Source organism: Rhagoletis pomonella, unplaced genomic scaffold (assembly GCF_013731165.1).
Source record: "Rhagoletis pomonella isolate Grant_MI unplaced genomic scaffold, Rhpom_1.0 Rhpom_scaffold_00011, whole genome shotgun sequence".
NCBI lineage: Eukaryota > Metazoa > Arthropoda > Insecta > Diptera > Tephritidae > Rhagoletis > Rhagoletis pomonella.
Genome location: NW_023458565.1, coordinates 439,966 through 455,127, shown reverse-complemented (window position 1 = coordinate 455,127; position 15,162 = coordinate 439,966). Strand labels below are relative to the sequence as shown.

The 15,162-nt window shown below is 37.6% G+C and overlaps 4 protein-coding genes and 1 non-coding gene across 5 annotated transcripts; all 5 read left to right on the top strand.

Moving 5' to 3' along the window:
• The first annotated feature begins 464 nt into the window (after window positions 1-464).
• Trnav-uac lies at window positions 465-537 on the top strand. Its single transcript has one exon. It is a non-coding gene; the product is annotated as a tRNA-Val (tRNA).
• Window positions 538-2,213: 1,676 nt separating this feature from the next.
• LOC118747252 (kinesin-like protein KIF3A) lies at window positions 2,214-7,068 on the top strand. The gene is made up of 2 exons (XM_036481240.1): window positions 2,214-4,417; window positions 6,992-7,068. Exon 1 carries the CDS (start codon window positions 2,377-2,379, stop codon window positions 4,387-4,389), a length of 2,013 nt encoding a protein of 670 aa, XP_036337133.1. The 5' UTR covers window positions 2,214-2,376; the 3' UTR covers window positions 4,390-4,417; window positions 6,992-7,068.
• On the top strand, window positions 5,204-7,538 carry LOC118747275 (tRNA (guanine(37)-N1)-methyltransferase-like). Its single transcript, XM_036481276.1, has 3 exons — window positions 5,204-5,267; window positions 6,992-7,153; window positions 7,207-7,538. The coding sequence occupies exons 2-3, from the start codon at window positions 7,001-7,003 to the stop codon at window positions 7,372-7,374; spliced, it is 321 nt and encodes a 106-aa protein (XP_036337169.1). The 5' UTR covers window positions 5,204-5,267; window positions 6,992-7,000; the 3' UTR covers window positions 7,375-7,538.
• On the top strand, window positions 5,274-7,069 carry LOC118747258 (tRNA (guanine(37)-N1)-methyltransferase-like). Its single transcript, XM_036481248.1, has 2 exons — window positions 5,274-6,825; window positions 6,992-7,069. The coding sequence occupies exons 1-2, from the start codon at window positions 5,383-5,385 to the stop codon at window positions 6,992-6,994; spliced, it is 1,446 nt and encodes a 481-aa protein (XP_036337141.1). The 5' UTR covers window positions 5,274-5,382; the 3' UTR covers window positions 6,995-7,069.
• Window positions 7,539-9,879: 2,341 nt separating the features above from the next.
• Window positions 9,880-14,421, top strand: LOC118747092. Its single transcript, XM_036481082.1, has 3 exons — window positions 9,880-10,022; window positions 11,401-11,541; window positions 13,518-14,421. The coding sequence occupies exons 1-3, from the start codon at window positions 9,880-9,882 to the stop codon at window positions 14,302-14,304; spliced, it is 1,071 nt and encodes a 356-aa protein (XP_036336975.1). The 3' UTR covers window positions 14,305-14,421.
• The last annotated feature ends 741 nt before the right edge of the window (window positions 14,422-15,162 follow it).

Here is a 15,162-nt window from a genome sequence, read left to right as displayed (position 1 = left end):
TGAAGTGCAGAAGGAAATCGTATTGAACGAAAAATTCAATCAGACCAATTCCAGAAAAACAGCCAAAAAAGTATTCGTTTCACAAACAATTTTCGATACATACTTGTCTGTACATACGTTTCTGCCGCACACTTAAGTGGGAAAACGGATCCTCAGAGTATCCGAAAAATTCGCACTTCATCCACTTTTTTTCCTTTTTCGGATTTTTTACTGGCTAGGAGTTTGCTTGGTTTGTCAACCCGTTTGAGCGGTGTATTTTACTCTTTAGCTGAACTCTTACTTTTTCGACTTTTTGTAGCCTATCTGACTTCTTTTTAGTGGCGTTCTGGTCATACTGACACTCGAAATGCCGCTTATGCATCATGTATGTTGTGCACATTCACTCAAACTTGCTTAGTAGCGCAATTACTTTGGCCGCGTTTGCTTTACTCTCATATGGCTATTTTGACAGCAACTAGCCAGCTGGTTCCATAGTGTAGCGGTTATCACGTCTGCTTTACACGCAGAAGGTCTCCAGTTCGACCCTGGATGGAACCATGTGCATTAATTTTTTTATTTTATTTTAACTTTTTTTATTTTAATTTTTTTCAGTCTTCTTTATAAATACTACTTAAATTTTATTTTATCCATTTAATTTTAGTCGGACGCTTCTTTATTGCCCTTTAATTTCGTTCGCGAAAAATATTTAATTTTAACTGACTTCAAAATCGTCGTGTATATTTGTTTTTTTTTATGTTTGGTTTTTGTTTGTCAACCGATTTCTTCTGCGTTGGGTTAAGGACAGCCCCACAGTGAATTCATTAAATTTTTATCAAAATGGGGTTAATGAAAAAAAAGATTTTTGGGAAATCAAAATCAAACAAAGGCAATCTAGAATCGCTGATATGAATAATAACTGGTCGATTCTGTCGCCAGAAGCATTAATGTGCAAATTTATCAGTTTGAGTTATTGGGTTGACTTGATTAACCTTTAGATGTTCTATGTTACACAAAAACCCAGAATACCAGAATACGGGCGATGATATACATATACATACGTAATTGTAAAATACATTTTTATAAAAATGCATTCTGTATAAAAATAAATTTGATTCTGAAATCACTATTAACTTAGTGCAATACAGAAACGGTGATAATTTCTATACTTTAATTTAACATACACTAGAAATTTCTAGAAAATTTTCGAGTATGCAAGCGATTTTTGAATTACAATTGTAATTAATGTATACATTAATGTATACGAGCGATTTTTCTTGAGCAATGTTGAATCGCCTATAAAACCGCCTCATTTAAATGCAGCTTTATGAAATGCAATTTTCAAATAGCTAAAAAATCCCGTTGCTTTTTGAGAACTTTTTTTCGGTGACGAATTTTAGCATTTTTTCCATATAAGCATGAATTTCTTATGAAATAAAATGCGGAACCGTTAGCAACAAAATTTCAAAAAATCAGCGCCAGTTTTTTGAAATCGCACTTGTTAATAATAAAAACGGAAGTCTCCAAAAAAAAAAAATCTAACAAATCAACACGATTTTTTAGCCGGTTGAAACTTGCACTTCATTTAAGTAAAAAAATACTAACTCTTACTTCAGCCATTTCTATTGCCCATTGAGTCTACTCATCACAAACAATAGAAAAATACATTTTAAAACCAAGAAACAATTTCGGAAAAAAAACTACAAAAATGAACCAAAAAGCTAAAGCAAATTTTTATTCATTAAATTTTAGTGTAAGAATAAATATGCAAGTTCCAAGTGGTTAAAACTTGCCGTTGATTTTTGATAATGTTTGTTTTGTCGCATTTGCTTACATGTAACTAATAAACAAAATTAATTTTTATATGGAATAAAACCGTCAAACTCCGGCAAAAAAAAAATATATAAAAAATCTACGGTAATTTTTAGCCTAAAACACCAAAATGGGATAGAAAACTGTATACTCAAAGAGACAAATACTTCTAAAAAAACTTAAATTTGGTTGAAAATTTTTTGATTTTCTTTTTAGTTGTCTACAAAGTTTTAAACTTAAGTTTATATGGGTTTTCTTAGAGAATGAACTGTATTTTAATTAAAAATCTTAAAAAAATTAATAAATAAACATAAGCGGTAAACAATATCACTTTGAAATGGGGTGCCCAACAATAATATATTTATGTACAAACAATGCAACCTTGAGGGTACTGAGAACACACGGTGCATCTTGCAGAGAACAGATATCGCGAAAAGGGAAGCAAAATGAAAAACATTAGTCAGCTGCTTAGAAAATCAATAAACTGTTCATGGCAACGCAAATTAGAGAAACAAAACTTCGCAGATTTTCCGTAACCAAACAAATTAAATAAAGTTTTTGTTAATCATAAAATCAACACACGAAAAAATGCCACAAGAAACACAAATACCCAATGGCGGATTGGAGGGCGATGAAATTGAAAATGTTCGAGTTGTAGTGCGTGTCCGGCCAATGGAGAAATCTGAAATTAACTGTGGTGCTGTTAATGTTATACAAGTGGATAAAATCAATCGAGCCATCACAGCCGTGAAACCCAACGCAACATCCAATGAGCCGCCAAAAACATACTACTTCGACAATGTTTTCAGTAGCGACTCCAACCAACTCGATTTATATGTTGACACGGCACGTCCTATAGTTGAAAAGGTGCTGGAGGGATACAATGGTACCATCTTTGCATATGGACAAACAGGTACAGGCAAAACCTACACCATGTCGGGCAATCCCGATTCACCACAAACGAAAGGCATTATACCCAATGCATTTGCGCACATCTTTGGACACATTGCTAAAGCTCGAGAAAATCAGAAATTTTTGGTACGTGTAAGCTATATGGAGATATACAATGAAGAAGTACGTGACTTGCTGGGCAAAGATGTTAGCAAAAGTCTGGAAGTAAAAGAACGACCCGATATTGGCGTATTCGTAAAAGATCTAAGTGGCTATGTTGTGCATAATGCAGATGATCTCGAAAATATTATGCGTTTGGGCAACAAAAATCGTGCTGTTGGTGCTACAAAAATGAATCAAGAATCATCGCGTTCACATGCCATTTTCTCGATTACAGTAGAGAGTAGCGAGCTGAGTCAGGGTGACATGACAAATGTACGAATGGGTAAGCTGCAACTAGTGGACTTGGCTGGCTCGGAGAGGCAGAGTAAGACTCAGGCAAGTGGGCAACGCTTGAAAGAAGCAACCAAAATTAACTTATCACTTTCTGTATTGGGTAACGTAATAAGTGCTTTGGTGGACGGAAAAAGCACCCATATTCCCTATCGTAACTCAAAGCTGACACGTTTGCTGCAAGACTCACTAGGTGGCAATTCGAAAACGGTGATGTGCGCCACTATTAGTCCAGCAGACACTAATTATATGGAAACCATTTCTACACTGCGATACGCTAGTCGCGCCAAGAATATACAGAACCGTATGCGTGTTAATGAGGAACCAAAGGATGCGCTGTTGCGTCATTTCCAGGAGGAAATAGCACGTTTACGTAAACAGCTGGAAGAGAGCAATCACGAAGATCCAATATCTGAGGAAGATGATGAAGATGCTGATGAGGATGAGGGCGACATTGAAATAGAAATTGAGGAAACGCCCACAATCAATGGCAAAAAATCGAAAAAACGCGAGAAAAGCGATGCTGAAAAAGAGGAAAAAGAGCGACAGGCACGGGAACATCAACGCGAAATTGAACATGCGAAGTCTGAGCAAGAACAATTGCGTAATAAACTAATGTCACTTGAAGGCAAAATATTGGTTGGGGGAGAAAACTTGCTTGAGAAAGCGCAAACCCAGGAGAAATTACTTGAGCAATCCTTGACCGAATTAGAAGAGCGTGAAAAGACTGAGGAAACGCTGCGTCAGACATTGCAGCAAAAAGAAACTGAGCGCATAGATATTGAAGAACGATACTCGTCACTGCAAGAAGCAAGCACCGGCATAACAAAGAAAATTCATCGAGTAATGCAAATGTTAATGGGCGTTAAATCCGAATTAGCCGATCAACAGCAGGAGCATCAGCGCGAGAAGGAAGGAATTTATGAAAATATACGCAGCTTATCACGTGAATTGGCTCTATGTGAATTGGTGCTTAATTCTTACATACCCAAGGAGTACCAGTCAATGATAAATCAGTATACTCACTGGAATGAAGACATCGGCGAATGGCAGTTGAAATGCGTTGCCTACACTGGTAACAATATGCGCAAACACATCGCTGAGCCGCAGGAAACAACCAATAAGCAGGAATTTATCGATCTCTCACATGTTTATCTTAGCTACAATACAGATGGTGTGGCAAATCCGGTGCGTGCAAAATCTGCGCGCCCCCGCACTTCTGGCGTGCCACGGCCAACCACAGCAAGGCGCTACTGAATTTTGTGCAGCCACCAAATATACATATGTACGTATTTTAATAATCCCAGCTATATAATTTTTAATTGTTATATGTTATTGTTTTTTCGTTTTGTGAATTAATTTAAGGTTTTGTTACGTTTTTTTATATTTTGAATGACTCGAATTAACACGCAAAGCTTAACACAAAATAAGCATTTATTTTCAAACATATAAATAAAGTTACACGCAAAATAAAAGAACATTATATCATTTTGTTGGCAGATGTTATTAGTTTACGCTAAAATTCAAATAAATAAACCGAGAAATACAAAATTTGTATGTTTTGTGAGACACAGTCGATTCTCGTTCGTACCGTTACAAGAGCAGAGAACGTAACGTTACGTTTTCTGATATGAGGACACAGTAAATCCTTATGTCGCTGGGAACATGTTTCATTAATATCAATATAAAACCTATGGGGAAATAATTATTATTTTTAGACAATAAAAGCATTATTTCTAGCTTAGGCGCCTGGATACATTTTTCGAACTATCTAGGAGTTGGTGACGTTTGATTTGTTCGAAAGGAATTTAGCGATTTCTAGAATTCCACTGCAGATTTTTAAACGTTTAAGCTTTTTTCGTAAAAGTGTTGTCATCCTGAACATTAATAAGAAAGGAGAAAACGCTAGCCTGTGCAGCCTTTATTCTTTTTTAAATCAACTCGAGATATTTTTACAAAGGGAATGTTTTTAACGGTGGATTTGGATACTCATATCATGAATCGTTAATGCACAACTGTTCCCAGTTCTTACGTTATTGATTGTCTTATCTCTTCTCACTATTGTGAGCTTCTTGCATTGAAGAAGAAGCATCGCATATGTAATTGGTTTTGACAGTTCGCAGCGCTGAGAAAAGGTAAACTTTTTGTAGTAGAAAAAGCATTTAATTTATAAATTAAATTAACTAAAATTTTTATGTAAAACAATAACGCGTACTTTATCTTGTTGAATATATGAGTAACATTCAATAAATGGTTTTGCTGCGTCGTCTCACTTTGGTTCAAGATTTATTGCAGCAACTTAGAAGACAGCGCCACTACTGGAAAAATATGGGATGCTCTCTTTTGGAACCCCCTGCGTCTGTTCGTGGTATGCTCGAACTGAATCGTGATTCGTTTAAAAAACGTGTGGAACTACCACGTTTGCGAGTACCAGGGACGGATTCAAATAAAGTATTGCCATTGTTGAAAAAGCTGCTTTTGAAAATGGAGAAGCTACGTCCGGTACGTGTAGTCCCCAGTGTGGGCGTTGGAGGAGAATCGTCCTCCATGCGTGAGATACTACTTCATCCATCAGCAGTTAAGTCATGGGATTGTTTACCCACTGCTGAGCTAATGAAATTCAAAGTCGGAGCTAATAATTTCTACTATGATGAATTAGAACTAGGCTACGATAATTGGCGCGCAGATGAGATATTCAAAAGCGTTTTGCCAACCGATGAGGAAGGTGTCACCTCGTATTCTCGCATAGGACATATTGTGCACTTAAACTTAAGAGATCATTTGCTGCCTTACAAAAAACTGGTTGGTGAGGTTTTGCTAGACAAAGTGCCTGGCTGCCGCACAGTGGTTAATAAGGCGGCAACAATTGACAATACCTACCGAAACTTTCAGTTGGAACTTATTTGTGGTGAACCTGAATATCAGGTAGAGACCAAAGAGAATGGAGTGGTGTTTGAATTTGATTTCTCCCGCGTGTACTGGAACCCTCGCTTATCTACGGAACATGAGAGAATTACAAAAATGCTTAACGCGAACGATGTTCTGTACGATGTCTTCGCTGGTGTTGGGCCATTTAGTGTGCCAGCAGCGCGTAAAAAATGTTGGGTTCTTGCAAATGACTTAAATCCAGAGAGTTATAAATGGCTGCAACACAATGCCAAGCGCAACAAATGTTTAACTCATATGAAAACATTCAATAAAGATGGGCGGCAATTTTTACTGGATGATGTTAAAGTGGATTTACTTGAACGCTGGAAAAATTCGACAGCTGATAAGCTAATGACGAATCAAATACACATTACTATGAATCTACCGGCTATGGCGGTAGAATTTCTGGATGTCTTTCGTGGTTTTTTAAACGAAAACGAGCAAACGAATTTTCCTGCTAATGAACTGAGCTACCCTACTGTGCATGTTTACTCTTTCGCAAAGGGCGAAGATACGAAGACGCTAGTGCGCAATATGGTGGAGAAGAATTTGGGTTTGCCGTTGAAAGACAATTTAGAGGGCATATATTTTGTACGGAATGTTGCACCAAATAAGGATATGTATCGAGTTGCATTTCGTTTAACGAAAGAAATTTTGATAACACCTTTTGTGAAGAATCCTATTGAGCCTGCGGCGGAAACCCCAACAGCGAAAAAAAGGAGCGCATCTGAGGCACACGAGGAAGAACCACTTGTTGCAAATAAAGTAAAATGCAGTTCATAATCTTAAAAATTGATAACTCAATAAATTGTTGAACAAAGTTAAAATCTTGCTTTTTATTTATTTATGTATACCTTGGGGCTTTTTCATATTAATAATATTATGTAATAATATAATACATATTTTTTTTATTTTTGTTTTTAAATTCCAGTAAATAGTTATGGGACGTAAATCGAAAACAGCAGCTGGTAAAAAGGGTGCCGCATCTGCTAAGGGTGCTATCAACAAGTCTAAAAAAGACAAGAATATATTCAAAGTAAATGATGCTAAAAATAAGAAGAAACCCAAAGAAGTTCAGGGAAAATTGAAAAAGGTAAATACATTTTAATTATGGTAAAAACCTACTATCATCATATCGAATTTCAGATTAAGGAAGTGGTTAAAAATAAGCGGGAGAAAGTCGATGCAAACTTGAAAGAACTACACAAGGACATGGTAGTAAAGAAGCCGAAGGCAGCAGCTAACAATACACCTATCAAGAAAAATAAAAAGGCTCCGGCAACTACGAAAAAATTAGGAAACCTTAAGTTCTAAAATGCTTATTTTCCTAGACTGCAATAATTCGTCTGCCCGAGTGACGCAAATTCAGTGAACTCTCGATTATAATTGAAGTTTAGATGTTTCAACATGTACTTATATTTTTTAAGTATGGCGAAAATTATATAAAAAACAACCGGTATATGTTATTGAAAATTTGATCAATTCGAGCATATCAATGTATTTTCTGTACTAGACAGTTATCTTTATCACGACAATAGGCAATTCATTGTAAAATACATACATATGAATGTAAATCAAAATACCCGCCCGTGTATGAGTTTGTTTTTGAGTTGATTTACAGAATTAGTTGATTTGAAAATTTTGCAGTTCTACAAATGGCCAACGCTGGGTTCCATTCCTACTTTTGTGTCCACGTTCGTGTCCTTTCCCTGCAGGAAATGTATCTAACTATAAGCTAACTTTAAGTTGCTTAGGAAGGAGCTAAAGGTCAATATTATCTGTATATTTTCTTTGCTGAAAGCTAACTACATTTCTATGGCGATGGCCGCGAAATAATCAAGGCTGGTTACCTTTGCATTAGATGTAACTAACTAATTTTGTACATAAAATATCTACAGGAAAAACAAAATAATTTTATTTTTTATTATTTTTGTATATTCGAACTCCGTCAAACATAACTTCAAAATGATAATATGAAATTTCGATCTTCCTTTTATTTGTCCTCAATTCGAAAAAGTATTTGCGAAGTGCAGGATATTTAAATAGAAACGCATATAAAGAAAACTCGCCCGGCGTCAGCGGAGAGACATCCCCTCCAACATCATGTTTCAAAAACTGGGCCAGGCACACTGACCCGTGGCAGTGTTATTTGAAAGGTGGTCGCACCCAGTGGACAGTACTTCAAGTCAGGATGGGTTCTTGTGAACTGCAGGGGTGCCCTCCAAAGTTAAGGGTTGGAAGGAACCCAAAGCTGTTACAAAAGGGGATGGCATTCCTCCGATGGGCCTTAGTTTGGTAGGCCAGCACTAGATAAACAATACAATGTCAGGAAATTAAGCAGTATACAAAGAGCACACTCCACATCCGCGAAACTGCTGCGTCTTCGGCGGTCAGACTCAAAGAGACAGGCGGCTGGAGGGCGCTGCAGCACGGCCATAGTGGTATTCTTGACAAGCTTATCGAGTCCAGTAGCCCGTTTCTGTAACTCTTCTCTACCGATTATTTCTCTACTGGTAGAGAATATACGTCATTCTCTACAGGAAACAATCAGATTATATACCTCCTACGAGAGATTTCAGGAAAAACTTTCAGGTGAAGTTTCCTTCAAGACGGGATTGGGGTAGGGGCAGGATAGTCGAGGAGAATTCCACTGAAATCTATACTGACGAGTCCAAAATGGACTGCGGTGTACGTGCGGGGGTGTTCTCTGAAACGCTGAATGTCTCTCTCTCATTTCGACTACCTAACTTTGCTAGCATTTTCCAAGCGGAAGAACTGGACTTTCGAAAGGGCCTGTAAAGCAGTAGAGAGAAACTGCGTAGGTGTACGAAGAGCATACATTATCTCAGATAGCCAAGCGGCACTTCTGGCACTTGTCTCACCGGTAACAAAATCCAAAACAGTCAGAGATTGCAAATGTGCGTTAAGCTCGGCGGCCGAGTTAATAGACATCACGGAAATGATAGGGCTGACGAGTTGGCTAGCGCCGGAGCATCTTTTAATGAATCCGAAGCAGAGACTATAAATTGTCGACGCGGACTCATCAAAAGAGAACTGCATCTACAATTCACACGTATGGCTGATACACGTTGGAACAACCTTCGAACCTGCAAAACTGCGAGGCACATATGGGTGCATTATGACAAGCTAAAGACACAAGAACTTCTCAAGAGGTCGAGGAAAGATATAGTCAAATTAATAGCCACTACAACGGGACATTGGCCCATTGGTGAACATGCAGCTAAAATGGGCCTTCCGTATAACCCTCGGTGCCGTAGCTGTAATCTTGAGAGAAGTAAAGAAACGGTCCTTTACTATCGTTGCGAGTGCCCAGCATTGGCACAAATAAGGCAAAACACACTCGGGAGTTTTTCCATCCAAAATCTTGGGGAGATTTCCAAAGTCACCATTACTAACCTAAATAGATTCATCTCAAAATCCAAATGGTTTGACGAACCATTCAATTCAAGGGTCCCAGAGATAGCATATCAAAATGGTGCTTTCAACACTAATTGGGTCCTGGGAATGTATTTAGGCGACGCTTCTACTAACCAACCAACCTCCGATGGGCAATATTCTATATTCCTACCAAAGACGCTGACAAATTAGCAGAGTACGCTATGGGGTTATTCAAAGCGCAGGTCGAGGGTCAGAGCAGAGATTGGGACTAGTAAAACAGCATAGACTTCTACCTAAATTACAGATTCAGTTTCGTTGGGCCTTAGAAAAAAGGCTACGGCAAACAAAGTGGCAGACTCGCGGAAGAGTGAGGTCGATGCGGACATCAAATGCCAATTAATGGAGCCAACCCTGCAGAATATGTGCTCACTACGCGTAGCTACGCAAGGGCTACTAGAGGATGTTTATCCGGAGAAACTTGAGCTCGACAAGCTATCTACCACATTTGGCAGTAGCTCAGGTGAACTGGTACCATGTCGTGGCTGCCTCAGCAATAATAGCCAGTAAGTTTGCTATGGAAGATCTGATGACTAACTCCCCCAGATATAGCTGATGACGTTATATATGTATATCATAAACATAACATAACACAACTTATAACATAAACATGGTGTTTCATTTAGCGGTGGAAGTGGGAACTCCATTCGACCCTGGATTGACTGAGGGCTAGCTTAACCGTCCAGACCACACCTACCTCAGAGTCGCAATCAAAACTGCGCTGGAAGAATGTAGCAAATTTGAAATGTTTATAGCTGAACTGACAGTTGGAACATATGTATATATGTGTAAAAGGATGTAGTGGTCAGACGGATCGCTATAAGTTTCATATCAATCGGTTCGGTAGCTTTTGAGTCATAAACGACATACATACCAAGAGGCAAAGGTGAGATTTTTACATACACGATTTTGCAGAGAACGCAGAAATTAGAGAAGATGAGTTAGCGAATTTTTTTTATGAAGTAATACAATACCAAAAATTTATGATGCTACAAACGTGCTTATTTTGTATTACAAACATACGTAAGCATTTGATAACAGGTGTTGAACTTGCGCATAAATAATAAGCTCGCGTGGTGTTTGCGGTAGAATATTTTCAATTTTGTACAGCACGAGATTGTTTTAGGACCGAATGCAGATAAACTCACGAGTATTTGTTAAAAAAAAAAACTTTCAATTTATATTTCATCCAAGCATTAGCGTATGTATGAATAAATACAGTTGCGGGCAACTAATAGGTATCGTTCAATCCAGTTCTACATACAAATGATCAGAACGAGACTGCACCTGAAACTGAGAGCAGTTTTTTTCTACACACCTTCGACGATTTAATGCTAAGAACGCATAAAATGTATCAATCTTGCAATTTTTTATACAAAAATTCGATGGGCTAAAAAACTCAAATACTGATACGGTATTGCACAAAGTTTGATATATTTATATTTATGCGGTTTCTGCTAAAGAATAAGCTATATTAAAAAAATAACTAAAATTAAATAACAAAAAACAAAAAAAAAAAAATTGTTGTGGTGCGCTTATAATTTTGACACGGGGTGTAAAACAGATGGTATACATACTACTTTACATCTTTTTATTTATTATTTCCCTTCGTTTTTTGTTTTCTTTATTGTTTGCGCACTTAATTAATGGCGCAAGCTTCCACAATTTAACAAGAAATGTATTCTTAAATAAAACAGTCAGTTTTTATAACTTATGTAGATGGTTATTATTAATTTTCGATTTTAATCGAAACCATCGATGAATCGGTTAATTTCTTACGATTAGTTGCAACTATTAGACGAATGCTTTCGATTAATCAATTAACCAATTAATCGATTATTAATTTTTTTTTTGCCATCACTATATATGCAACGTTTATTATAGCTGCAATGCCACGGCACAGAAATGTGTGCTTGGATTTATGGTTGGACTCAGATTCCGCTTGGTCTCTGGGTTTACCTCATCAGTGAAAGAATTGGCCACCATCCGCATCAAAGGTGACTCATTTACGCGCAGCGTGACCAGGTAAGCCGTTTTGAGGCTATACTTAGCATATAATTTTAAGCCATAGCCTCAGAACTTTCGGTCTGACTTCGCCGCATTTTTCTGTCCTTTTTTACTTAAAATATTCATAGTAAAATTCGGACTCGAACTTATAAAAATAATTACCATATTAAAAATACTTAATATTTCAAAAACTAGGTACTGTTTATCGTTCAAATATTATAAAAACAGAGCAAACTACCATAACCTTGGGAACATTCTTTCTTAGCTTTATCTTGGGTTAAAAAAAATTACTACTATTATTGCACTCTGATGTATATGTGTAGAGAGCAATCAAATTTCTATTCGATTTTTTTTTGGTTTTTCGTATCCTAAACTGTACCGGATATTAACCTGAAAGATGTTATTTTGAATTTTGATGGGAATGATTTTAAAATTTATTTAAATAAAATTGGTTTCGTGGAACTTATCGAGGTGGAATGCTTTTTAACGAATATGAATGTATTAACTTCTTTTTAAGTGAATTTTTCACAGGGTATAACTTTTTCTAACCTTTTCTCAAAACCAATTTATCCTCACCTTTTGTAATCATCTGGTCACACTGTTTACGTGCATGTCCCGATGGAGAAGGACGAGGAGATCTAAGAACTAATTGCTACGCATGACCACCACGAAATTTAGGAACCAAGTGCAGGAGAGTCTGTCTACACTTGTAGGGGATAACTTCATAAAGGAGTGAGAAAAATTTGCAAAGTTTTTTGATCCAGGTCCAAACCAAAAAACGGTTGTAGTACTAAATAAAAAGAAGAAGAAATATATGAGGGATTCACAACGGTGTCGTAAGTGTCATATTGTTGTATGCCGTAAGCTTTGAAACCTTAAATAAATGTTTAGAGAACTTGAAACTACAACTAACTATTTTTTAACACTGCGAAAATTCATAATATGACTTTGATGGTACTTTAAAGTTTACGACATACAACAATACGACACTTACGACAACGTTGTAAATACCCCAATTATGTAAATATTTTTATGGTCTTAGAATTATTTAAAAAAAAAAACAGAAGAAAAAAAAACAGAGTTTGTCGATGCCGGTTGGGAAATTTTTGCACTTCAAAACGGACCACAATCAGTTGAGCCTAGCTGTACTTATATGTAGACACCAGGCCCGAAATATATGTATACTTATGCTTCCACATAATTTTACGTAAATCAGTATTCGCTTTGCAAATACTGCTTCCAAAAAAAAGTTATTAGTATTGATAAAAATATGACTAATAACGAGTTAAACAAAAACACTATACATATGTGGAATATTCTCCTTCATTACATTTGTTTTCAACATGGGCTTACTTTAGCTTATCTGTTTACCGCCAAAGAATGTAAATGTTTATCCTCACTGTCAACTTTCCATCATATTCTCAGGCGTAAGCAGAATGTTAAGTTCATAGAGAATTTTTGCCGCAGCGAGGCAGCAGCTGAAGCAATTTTCTAAACCTAAATATCTACATACATACATACAATCCGCTTCAATTGAATAAGAGCACATTTTTTGATCATGTTCGAGCTTATAACTGGACTTGTAGGCATCGGGGAAGCTTCGTTTTAATCTCATTTTGAAGAATGATCCATTTCGAAGAAAGCGGTGAAAATTAAGAAAACACTTTGGATTTTATTCCACTTTTTATCAAACTCAATATATGTACATGAAAATTATGCTTATTGTTTTGATTCAGTTGAATAGGCACAAGTACGCATAGCATACTTCAAAATAAAATTAAAACGAAGCTTCTCTGATGCCCAGCAGTCCAGATATAAGCTTGGATCTCGAGAAAAAAATGTGTACCTATTCTAATGAAATGGAGTATACTTATCACTGTAGACGCAGATTTGTTACTCTCGTAGTTTTTTATCCATTCAATTGCTTTTAATATAAAAGCCTCAGCAGCAGCAATAGTGCCATCATTAATAAAGTGAAAGCACTTTCGAACGTAAAATCGCCGGCATTTAAACCGAATACTAGTCAATAAAAAGTCATCGAGAATGAAACGTTTCATCATCACATTGGCTATTGTGTGTAGCCTTTGCTCCAGCTGGGCTCTACCTCCTGCCACTAAACCTGCTGTCGCACCACTACCACCACCACCGGCTACCCTAACACAGGACCTCGAACAGTTGTATCGCCTTATACCCGCTAAGCCACTTAACAAATTGGTCATACGTTATCTGCTCAACGATGCGGAGTTCCAGGCTATTATACGCATCATAAATTCACACGATGCCTTCATGGTGCGTATGCGTCTTTACGCCCAGCCGGAGATCATACAATTCCAGTCGTGGGTGCGCTCTCAGTTGATGTTGTCTGGCGGCGGTTCTTTAGAATTCGAGGAATCTGAAGAAATTTTGAGTCTCTTCAATCCAACACCCTACTGGTCGGTTTATGGCTGGCAAGGATTTTTCAATGAATTCCTTGCATACTTCCCACAGGAGATGTTGCGCGCCCAAATCAACGCAAAGGTAATCCAAGGCGGTAGTCTCGCCCAATTCTGGGAGAAATTGAAGGCTTTGCGTCCGGTGTATGAACGCGTTTTGGCCTTCCCGGAATCGAAACGCATAATTACACAACTCGAACAGAATGGTGTGAATTTCAGTCAGTTAGATCAATACATTCGTTCATTGTTCGATTGGTTTAATTTGAATCCGGTCGATGCGATCGCCCAGGAAGTTAGCACTGTCCAAGCGCCAATTGCTCCACCGGCCGCCAATAGTATTGTAGCGTAATATGTGTCGATTATAATGCTTCTGGGGGGAATTCATGATTCATCACCAAAGGACGCTCAGGAAAAAGTGTTCACGAATAAAATATCATTATTTTAAGATTTGAAAGTCTTTGAATATCAATCGTTATAAATGTATGTATGTAGATATATAAATAAATAAATAAAAGAAAACCTACACACATATCGGTTTAAGGACTCAATTATTTTCTCCAGAAAGAGGGACAAAAAGATACACTTCTATAAAGAAATCCCATAATTTGTTAATAAGAAGCTATCATAGCGCTAAGCCAATTCGACCTTGCCGAAAGCTAATAAGAAAACAGGGATGAAGTTCCCACAGGCCTAGCTCAGCAAACTCTAGCGACAAGCGCGCTTATGTACTCGTATTACTTCTAAGAGCAATTAGACAAACCCTCGCCGCTGCTCCCGAGGCGCTGCTAGACTTGTGTCCTCCGCTCTTTGCAACACAGATAAAGGGTGTTCTTTGAGTCTTACTCATCGCTGCACTGCGAAGGGAACATTTTTCCACTCTAATTAATTTTAACAACGCTAAAACCTGCAGAGGAAATGAATCCGAGCCCCTAGTGAAAGATCGCCATCCAACTAAATATGACAAGGTATGTTTAGAAATTTCGCGGCTGAAAACAAAAACAAAGCTGCGGGAGCTGACAGTTTGCCAGCTGACCTATTCAAGTGTAGCGGCGATGAGCTGATAAGGTGCATGCATCAACTCTTATGTAGAATACGGCCGAACGAACGCATGCCCGACGACTAGAATTTAAGTGTGCTCTGCCCAATCGACCAGAAAGGTGAGCACGCCATTTGCCCCAACTACCGTGGGATCGGCCTTCTAAGCTGA